At 45.1% G+C, this 11087-nt stretch overlaps 1 protein-coding gene across 1 annotated transcript; it reads left to right on the top strand.

Annotated features, from left to right (window-relative positions):
• The first annotated feature begins 9969 nt into the window (after positions 1-9969).
• Positions 9970-10591, top strand: LOC109827101. The gene is made up of 3 exons (XM_020394067.1): positions 9970-10135; positions 10245-10436; positions 10503-10591. The coding sequence occupies exons 1-3, from the start codon at positions 10021-10023 to the stop codon at positions 10589-10591; spliced, it is 396 nt and encodes a 131-aa protein (XP_020249656.1). The 5' UTR covers positions 9970-10020.
• Positions 10592-11087: the final 496 nt, after the last annotated feature.

The following is an 11087-nucleotide window of genomic DNA, read 5'->3' as shown; positions in this document are numbered from 1 at the left end:
CGAAATGGATGACGACAAGGACGACGGTGTCGAACTGGAATATCAAGCGGCGACGGGACAACGGGACGAGGGTGACGGTACGACATGGGCGACGAGAGGACGTGGGTGGGTGGCAAGACGAGACGGGCGGGCAACTTGTTAAGAGACTCGAGATCAGGAACGACGTCTGATTGGAGTAGAGGTGGAGGCAGAAGTGGACTTTGAGTTTGTGGAGGCTAGAGTTTTGAGTTGGGTAAATTTTGGTTGGGTAGTGGTTACGGGTTTGAAACGTTGGTACACAAATGGACCCGAATCCTTATATTTGTTAAATTGCGGATATACTTATCCACAACTGAATTTTACACTCATATCCGTATCTGGATCCGTATCCCAAAAAAAAGAAACCATATTTGTATCCCTATCCGCCCGGTTTTGAAAATGGTTTAACATATCCGCATCCATTCGGATATGGATGCGGATCGGTTCGGATAAAACCGAACCATTTGGCACCCCTAAAGAGGAGGATCATCTTACCCAAAGAGGAAGGAAAAAGTGATCGAGACTTCTGATCAAGAAGCTCACAACTTAGAATTTTCCTCTGAAGAAGAAAAAGAGACCAAGAATGAACAAAATCCTCAATATGCTAAAATGGAAGAATTGGAAGCCCGCCTTAATGTCATTGCCAAGAGAAGCGAGCTCCAAGATGAGGGAGTTGTTAGGCCTTATCCTACCGAATGTGATGCAGCCCCTTATCCTCCGAAGTTCGAAGTAAAATTCCCCCCACTACTCTTATCTGGCCAAAACCGCTTCCTTGAATGGGAGTTGGTCGTCTCATTCTTTGATTTCACATCTATCTCATTTTTCTCAATTAACAAAGCCTTCTTTAATACTTCTCCATACGTCAGGAGTTCAAATGCACTGACTGCATTCCTGATGTCCGGTCGAAGCACTTCTTTGAAACGACGAGCACTCTCCTCTTCCATGCCCAAAAAGTGAGTAGCAAATTTTGACATGTAAGTGAACTCCTCCTCATATTCTGCTACCGTCTTATCACCTTGTTCCAATTTTCAAAATTCTAGTTCTTTTTGCTTGCAAACCTTTGAGGGAAAATACTTTTCATAAAAGATCTTTTTGAATTCATCCAATGACATCTAATATGCCTTTTCTCCCAAAGTCCTGACCTGCATTTGCCACCACCCATAAACACGGTCTTTTAGCATGTAGACCGCATAATCGACCTTTTCCTCTTTAGGGTATCTCATGTATGTAAAGTCTTTTTTCATTTTAGTGATCCAATGTTCAGAAATCATCAAATCAGTGGTTCCCTCAAAACCGGGTGAGGATAATTTCATGAATTCGTTCATCCCGCTCCTTAATTTTGATTGTTCATTGTTCTCCCTATTCATCTGATTGCAATCGATTTGATCTTGCTGCTTGTTGACTGTGGATGTCACTGCTTGCAGTAGTTCCATTAGTGTATTGCTGCCTACTTGGCTTCCTGAGGTTGATGTACGAGTAACTCTAGATCTCATCATTTCACTTATCGTTTGATTGTGATCATTATCTTCGTGAGGAGAGATTTGGTCGTTACTCGTAGCCATATCCTCCTATAAATAATAAAATATACTGGTTAACTATTGTACAAGAGACAATTTCTAAGCCAGTCACATATACACAAATCAAGCAATTATGAATTCAAGCAATGTTCAGCAACATAATACAAATCAGTACTTACAAGCCAAAAGTATATTATTGATATTTAACCTTTCAGTCCATACATATAAATGTATATGGGTTTACGTATTTGCATGTTTTCCTACCAAAATGTCCTATATACACCAAAAGAATAACGAAGAACCCCATATACTATTTTTATAAAATTCGTCCTACTATTTAAACTCTACTTCATCGATGAAGATGATTCGATGAACTACTAGAGCTAGAGTCCTCTTCGGTTGGCTCGGTCTCCTCTGAGTCCTGCATACTATCGAATTCGGTAATTATAGAGATAAATAATTGCAGAGTTAAAACTTAATCCGAAACAAACCGTGCCTGCAACATATTGTCTTATACTTTAAGAAACGCAGCTCTCTAAAACCTTAATAAGTTCTAGAAGCACACAAGGGTGAACAATTAATCAATAATTATGTTCCCCGTGATTTCCACTTTGCGGCCAACGCATCCGCGATTTTTCGCTTTGATCTTTTCCGTTCTTAATAATTTTTAAAGTGTGTTTAAGTTTTCCATCAGAGGGCTTAATCTCACATGACCTATAAAAGTGATCACCAAATATCCACCAATAATGACATCATTTATATCAACGCCTATCCTGGTAATGACACCCTCTATGTCGACTAATGAGAGAGAGAGGGGTGCGTGTTTGCTTTCTTTAGTAGGCAATTTAGAATAAGCAATTTAGAATAACCACTCAAAAATAACACAAAAGTTGAAAATTTTCACTAGCCAACACATGACCCTCGCATGTCTTTTCATTAGTGAGGGAAAAAAGTCCCTCCCAATGACCGTAGCCACATGTTTTATTTCCTAATTTTGTTTTTCCTAAGTCTTAAGTTACCCATCTCTCTCAAATCATGTGTTTTATAACATCAATGAAAAGAACCTTCCCAACTTTACTTGGAAAAAAAAATCAAAAGAAGAAGAGGATGAAAGGAATACAAACACCAATTTCTCAAAAGTAGTAATCTTTCTCTCATCCTAAATTCTCGATCATGTAATAAATTGATAAATAGATAAACTATGATTAATAACATGTACCCGGCCTACTATAGTTAGCTTTTTAATCATTTGTTCAGTATTTTTGGGAAAAATGCTTCCAGCCCCCAAAACGAAAAAAAAACGTGTTTCCCCCTCTCAAGACTTTTTCAACGTGTGCTTTGCTCCCAAAAGTAAACTTTGTGTACTCTGAGCCCCCAAAACGCAAAACCCAAGAGATTTAAATTCGTGAAGACCATAATACCCTCCATAGCCACCTCCTCCTTCCTCTCCAAACCCAGTGACCACAACCTCCTCTCCTCCTCCTCCTTCCATGGCCTCAATCTCTCCTCCGCCTTCAAAACCCAATCTTTCTCCTCCCCATCATCCTCCTCCTCCTTCCATGGCCTCAATCTCTCCTCCGCCTTCAAAACCCAATCTTTCTCCTCCCCATCATCGTCATTGTTTTCGTCGAAAGTTGCCTTCATCATTGATTTCATTAGAAACTTCAAACGTTACAAATGAATTCAAATAACAAAAAAAATAAAAATTACAACTTTCTTGAAAATAAACACAAGATCCGTTTATCGTCTCTTGCTTGCGTGGGTCTTTGGCCTGTGACGGGGACGTCGATATCCGTGGACTACCTGGCAATCAGATCTGGCTTGAAGCGCCTATCTCGGCTAAAGCGAGATATTTGCTCTTCTTAGGATTACCGGCGAAGGGTAATACTAAGGAACGGACACGGGTGATGAAGACCTCTCCTGTGTTGAAGCGGTCGACCACTCTTCACTGCAGCAGGGCTTCGCCAACTCTCCAAAAATCCAGATCCTCCAAAAATAAGGCATTAGGTTGCTATTTATAGGCAATGGGGACACCTAGGGTGCCTAGACACCCCTGGGGTGTCTAGGAAAAGCCTAGACACCCCTGGGGTGTCTCAGAAAATCCGAGACACCCTAGGGTGTCTCGGAAATTTCTGAGACACCCCTGGGGGTGTTTTGGAATTCCTGAGACGTCCGTTGAGGTGCATTCGATTGTTTTCGCCGTAAATTCTTCGTCCGAACTCGGATTTGAGTGATTCCAAGTGCGTTGGAAGCTTGACGAAGAGTTCGATCCGCTCCGGTGGTTGGATTATCTGTAGAATGAACGAGACACGAAGGGCGTTGTTCTTTTTGCAACATCGCGGGGCTCTCGATTAGCCCGTGTCTTTGTTATCCCGAAATCCTATCAGCTCACGTAGTTCGTCGATTCACTTCAATCGTTCATCGACGTCAATCGAACTCCTGTGGATCGGATAGTGACGTTCATCGTCGCTCTTTAACACTAAACCGTTCGTGGAGACCTATAGGCAATTTTCGATGCCTACAGATACCCCCTCCAAAGCGTTCCAGACTCGTTTCTTTTATAGAAGAGGCTGGAATACTTTGGATGTGATTGGTCTGGCCTTCAGTCGGCATAAGGACCTGTAGTTAGCTCCAACTCTTGGCTCCTTCGATTTTCGATCTATTCGATGCTTTGACGAATAGCCGAAGTTCTTTCGGCGCTGCGTTTATCGCTTGGCCGTCATCGGAGTCTCGAGTCTACAGCTGCTGAATAGAGTTTGGCTTGTGTCATTGAGTTGACTTTGAACTACCTCCGTCACATTGTGTTGACTTAGGGTTTCGGATCACAGTGAACGTTGACTTTTGTCGCAACGCGTTGCTTGGCGTTGACCTGGGGTTACGCGTTGACCGGCGTTGACCCTTAGGGTTTTGAATCGTCAAATGTTGACTTTGGTTGCAACGCGTTGACTGGCGTTGACCTAGGGTTACGTGTCGATCGGCATTGACCCTAGGGCTTTGAATCGTCAAACGTTGACTTTGGTTGCAACGCGTTGACTGGCGTTGACCTAGGGTTACGCGTTGATCGGCGTTGACCCTAGGGTTTTGGATCGTCAAACGTTAACTTTGGTTGCAACGCGTTGACTGGCATTGACCTAGGGTTACGCGTTGACTGGCATTGACCCTAGGGTTTCGAATCGTCAAACGTTGACTCTGTGGATTTTGTCGAAACGTTCAAGTAATCGACGAAAATGGACGAAAGCGGGTCTCAAAAGGGCATATATATAGGCGTACGGGGACCAAACGAGACCCGAGACACCCGTGGGTGTCTCAACCCTGGCCGAGACACCCTAGGGTGTCTCGGTTCTAGTGCCGAGACACACACACACACACACCCTTTTTTTTTCTTTTTTTTGTTTCCTTTTTTGTTTCCCCCTCTTTCCAAAATTCAAAAAGATTCCCTCTCCTTCTAAAGCTCTTTCTTCCTCCTTTCATCCTTCCACCATTGTTTCCTTTCTTTCAAGAACTCAAAACCCATAAACTCCATAAAGAAATTTCGGATTTTGGTGTTCTCTCCTTGGCCGAAAATACCCTCTCCTCCAAGCTAGGGTTTGAAATTAGGGTTTGGATTGCATGTCCATTTGGTCGAAAATTTGAGGGGTGCTTTATACAAGAAAACCAATGTTGTTTGAGGGGTTTATTTGCAAAAAGCAACCCACAAAGTGTAGAGGGGTTTATTTGCAAAAGGGCTGAAATTTTAGGGCTGAAATTCCAAAAGTTTAGACCACAAACCCATGACCAAAGTTTTGAGAAAGGCATGTGGACGTTAAACTAAAATTTATGAAGGTATGTAAAATTGGCTAAATTTTACAAAAGGACTTATTTGTAAAATTAACCAAAATTGTGGGGTATCGGGGGTGCAATATGATCAGATATGATGATCATGACCCAGCTCGAGCGTGTCCTTGACCCGAATTTAGCCTTGAACACGAAGGGTATTTTGGGTATTTCACCACAATTCACCGCGGAAAATGACAATCATTGTTTCGCATGCACAAAATTTGTAGGTTTAACTAGACTTCAATTATAAAATCCTATTTATACATAGGATTTTAATTAAAGTTCTTAATTTCCGTTTTAAATTTCGTGCATTCATATTTTAGATTGTACCTGACTTGCTGCTTTTCGTTGCAGATTTTCAATGGAGGTTCCCGCGACATCTTTCCCCGCGGCCTCTTTCTTTGGGAGTGAGAATTTACATTTTCTGTATCCCTGATTGACCTCTTCGCGGGTCATGAAGGAAGAACCGACACCCTCCTACGCGGGGGGTTAAGGTTTCAAACTTGTCTTGCTTGGCCAATTCAAGTCTTCTGGTATATTGGGGCGATTTTGTGTCGTCCTACACCTTATAGGTCGGTGTATGTTACCACGTTATTTACGTGATGATGTATACCGTTCTTCCAGTGTAGGACACTCAAAATCGTCACTCTAATTATTCCGTGAATGAGCTTATCGTTCTTCTTATGAGATGGATTTTCTGACTCTATCCTTGTGTTTTATTACAGTAGAGTTTCCCGCGGGTAGCCTTCCTCCTCATGCCAATACTGGTTGTAGCCGGGAGGTCTTCTCTTCAGCTTCTCTCAGGCAGGCCGTTAGTCCACTCCCTCGGTTTGACAGAGATCGCTCCGACGAATCCTGTCGTTTGATACGGGAAGGAGGGCGTCATTGCTTGCGCCAGCTTATTACGGATGCCTCCTTTACTGTGGATTCTACCTCTACTCAGGCTTTAAAGAAGCCGAGTTTCTTGTTCGGAGATCACGTCGAGGATCCTGCTACGTTGACCCTTACCGAGGAACACTGGCTGACTCTCGACGAAGGAGCTCCCTTGTACATTCCCTCCATTCCGCGTCAATATTCTTTCAGTCACTTGAAGGGACAGGCCGTGGAGCGACAGATGTCTTGGCACCTTACTGATGATGCTGAGCGAGTCCGGTGTGGATATGCCTCTTATCATAAGACTCCTGGTTCTAGCGGGTATCATGATGTTCGTGGTCTTCGACCAGGGATCATGGGCCTTGACACTGCACCCCCAGGCGAGGTGTCAGCAGCTGCTCCTACCGTGAGTAATCGTCTGGCTCTTCTGGGGAGACGGTTACCTCCACCAGAATATGTTGCCATTTCTTGGCGTTGTTAGAGACCTACATGCCTGACAGTAACACCTTCCTGACCAGCGGTGGCGAGTTAGGGTTGGCTTTGCATGAGATGCATCAGGTCTCTGGTCTTCCGATGGGGGATTGTCCATATCAGGAGTATTTTCCATCGAACCAGCAGTTGGAGTGGATGAAGAAAGATACTCCCGATATGTATGACACTCTCTGGGATCTCACTTGTCACTATTATACCTCCTTGGTCCAGACTTCTCCTCAAGCGAAAAGGAAGAGGCAGGTCAACTTGAAGCAGTTTGCTAGCTATTTGTTCCAGAATTTGGAGGGTAATTCCAGCGAGCCCATTCGTGAATTAGACGTGTTGACCCCTTCCGCCGTTAATGAGTTGTTGGAGAAGGCCGAGGCTCAATCTTACACTATCGCCAGTGCTGAGGGAGCTTTTCCCGCGGGGACCAAGTTTCGCTCTTTTCTCTGCCCCTCTTTGCGGGTCATGAAGGAAGAACCGACACCCTCCTTCGCGGGGGTTAAGGTTTCAGACTTGTCTTGCTTGGCCAATTCAAGTCTTCTGGTATATTGGGGCGATTTTGTGTCGTCCTACACCTTATAGGTCGGTGTATGTTACCACGTTATTTACGTGATGATGCATACCGTTCTTCCGGTGTAGGACACTCAAAATCGTCTCTCCAATTATTCCGTGAATGAGCTTATCATTCTTCTTATGAGATGGATTTTCTGACTCCACCCTTGTGCTTTATTGCAGTAGAGTTTCCTGCGGGCAGCCTTCCTCCTCATGCCAATACTGGTTGTAGCCGGGAGGTCTTCTCTTCAGCTTCTCTCAGGCAGGCCATTAGTCCACTCCCTCGGTTTGACAGAGATCGTTCCGACGAATCTTGTCGTTTGATACGGGAAGGAGGGCGTCATTGTTTGCGCCAGCTTATCACGGATGCCACCTTTACTGCGGATTCTTCCTCTACTCAGGCTTTAAAGAAGCCGAGTTTCCTGTTCGGAGATCACGTCGAGGATCCTGCTACGTTGACCCTTACCGAGGAACACTGGCTGACTCTCGACGAAGGAGCTCTCTTGTACATTCCCTCCATTCCGCGTCAATATTCTTTCAGTCACTTGAAGGGACAGGCCGTGGAGCGACAGATGTCTTGGCACCTTACTGATGATGCTGAGCGTGTTCAGTGTGGATATGCCTCTCATCACAAGACTCCAGGTTCTAGCGGGTATCATCATATTCGTGGTCTTCGACCAGGGATCATGAGCCTTAACACTGCGCCCCCAGGCGAGGTGTCAGCAGCTGCTCCTACCGTGAGTAACCGTCTGGCTCTTATTGGGAGAAGGTTACCTCCACCAGATTATAGATGCTATGGTTGGGCTTTCTCACGCTTCCTCACTAGCCAAGGGGTGGTGGGCACGTATGACCAGTTTCGTCTTGGCGCGCTGGGAGAGGGATTTGAAGAGCAGTGGATTGTATGCACCTATACGAGCCACCATGTACGGAATCCCGGTCAGCTGCCGCCATTTCTTGGCGTTGCTAGAGACCTACATGCCTGACAGTAACACCTTTCTGACCAGCGGTGGCGAGTTAGGGTTGGCCTTGCATGAGATGCATCAGGTTTCTGGTCTTCCGATGGGGGATTGTCCATATCAGGAGTATTTTCCCTCGAACCAGCAGTTGGAGTGTATGAAGAAAGATACTCCCGATATGTATGACACTCTCTGGGATCTTACTTGTCACTATTATACCTCCTTGGTCCAGACTTCTCTTCTAGCGAAAAGGAAGAAGCAGATCAGTTTGAAGCAGTTTGCTAGCTATTTGTTCCAGAATTTGGAGGGTGATTCCAGCGAGCCCATTCGTGAGTTAGATGTGTTGACCCCTACCGCCATTAATGAGTTGTTGGAGAAGGCTGAGGCTCGTTCTTACACCATTGCCAGTGCTGAGGGAGCTTTTCCTGCAGGAACCAAGTTTCGTTCGTTTCTCCGCCGTGCACAGAGGTCCATTGGGCCCCGGACTCTACTAGCAGGCTACCTTGCTCTCTGGTTGAAGAAATGTGTTGTTCCATATCAGCCTTCAGACGCTTTACCTATCGAGGTGCTCTTCCCTGCCGTTCAGCTAGCTTACGGGAGAGAGCTTTCCCTGCTCCCAGCGATGGTTGCTGGCATCCATTGCGGGCTTAGGTGTCTAGTCAGCAGTTTTACCCAGATGGGTTCTGAACCATCGACTGAGCTTATTTGTCCGAAGGTCGAGCTTCCTTACGCATATCTGATGGCGTGGCTCGTTCTTCACCGTCCTGATTTGATGTCGGTGCCCAGCGTTGTTGATGTCCCCGTTCCTTTCATGCAGCTGTTGGAGAAGAGCAGATGGCTCGGGAACAAATTCAGTGATGTTCAACGAGAGCTTCGAGTCCGTAAGAGCTGGGAGTTCTTCAAGTGTTTTCCTCACTTTTCGGGTCGCTATGGTGACGTGCTGATTGACGAGGAGAAACCTAGAAGTGACCGGACTGTTCTCGACGTTGGTTATTTCCGCTGGTTAGTGAACATCCGCGTTGGGTATCTTGTTCTCCGGGTGAAGAACCGATGCCACATAGAGCCTTACCTTCCCTGCCGTTTTGCTCGTCAGTTCGGCTATGACCAACTATATGTTGGGAATCCAAGCCGTCCGTAATCATATTGTTTGTTTGTGATTGCATTGGCGCACTTACTTTTATGTTTATATCTTATATCGCCTTTGTATATTGCTTGTTGATTATATTGCCCACTATCTAGTTTAGATTGTTTACCCTTGAGCTTATATATCCTTGCACATACGTTGCCTATATCTCTTTGTTAGGATATATCTTATTGTTCATATTACTTATCCTAGCTCATATACATTGTTGTATTTCATACTTGCTAGGATAACTTATTAATTAATTTTAATTGGCATTAAATCAGATTAGATTAGCATAAGACCCTAATCATCCCCCCTCTAGGGTCTAACAACTTTAGGTAGGACAGTTGACGATCATGAGTCGCCAGCTCCTCGTTATACGAGCTCAGGGCCCGACGATCGAGCTCCCACGCACATTGAGACGTGTGACAAGTCTGTGCATGACCGACCTGTTGGTCCTAGGAGGGCTGGCGCCCCGAAAAGGAAGAAGACCGCTCATAAACCCCACGACGGTCAGCGTCCTTATGGAGTGGACTTAGGAAGCATCGCCGATGGAGGGGAAGATAACATTTATTTTTATTGCTTTAAGGTGATTTACCTTTTGGGATTCGTAACTATGTTTTATGCTCCAGGGTTCTTTGAATAGGGCGAACTTCCATCGGGTCCGGTATCTCCTGGATCTGATAACATGGATTGCTTCATGCAGCAGATGTGCGACGCCCTTCATGACGGTTCTCTGGGCATCGATCTAAACATTGATCTTGAGCAGGTGAATAGTGTTGAGCCCACCGTCCCATATTCAGGTATATCTACATCCAATGATACCCTCCTCAAGCATGGGGAAAGAGAATCTTCTGTTTTTGCTGCAGGTATTTCTGAGCTTTCCTTTCTTCCTCATCTTCCAACATTTAGGTTATCCTGCAGATGTCGCGATGGAAAAGCCAGTTGAGGATGGAGCCTATCATGATGTAGGTTTCGAGGAACATGGGTGTGCTCCTGTACCAAGTTTCTCGAAACCCGACGCTGGATTATTAGCCGATATGTTGGCTGAGCAGGCCACCAGAAGAACCGTGGGACCACCCTTTGAAAGTTATTCATTCACAGGTATATATCTGATTCCCTTCATCTTGCCTGATCTTTTGTCTGACTAACGAAGGATTAATATTACAGCGCCAGTCATTGGGATTAACCCAATATCGATTCCCGGCATATCTAGCTTACCTCGGAGTGACGGACTTACAGGAACGCATGCGATTTAGGGACATCGTACTCTTCTTTATTTATCTGACTTCTGACTAATATATGGGTGCAATCATAGGACCAGCCACCGGGACTGTTACTCTTATGACTCCTGGCATTCCCCGGATACCTGAGGATGATGGACCTACAGGTATGCAGATGACCTTATCATCCCGATCCTCCTTATTCGTCTAAATTTTTATTTTGACTAATAAAGAAGTGCAACTATAGGACCAGCCGTTGTGCCTGATGCCACTACAGTTTCTGGGACTGATAGTCTGCCTGAAAGCGGTGTCTTCCCGCCACAGCTGAGAGGTATGACCGATTTGCTTACAGGGGTTGATATACCCTCTACGACTGCTCCTGCCTTTATCTCAGAGCCTGTCAGATCTCAGCCCGAGGGGGCCTCCATTGACATTGGTATGTTCGGAAGTTGCTTTTAAATTTCCTTATCGTATTCAATAATTTCTTAGCCTTCCATACTGTTGTTTGTAGGATCTCGGCCTTCTCCATATG

This window comes from Asparagus officinalis, unplaced genomic scaffold, assembly GCF_001876935.1.
Source record: "Asparagus officinalis unplaced genomic scaffold, Aspof.V1 AsparagusV1_Un21, whole genome shotgun sequence".
Classification (NCBI taxonomy): Eukaryota; Viridiplantae; Streptophyta; class Magnoliopsida; order Asparagales; family Asparagaceae; genus Asparagus; species Asparagus officinalis.
The sequence above is the reverse complement of the archived record's forward strand: the minus strand, read 5'-3'. Positions and strand labels throughout refer to the sequence as shown.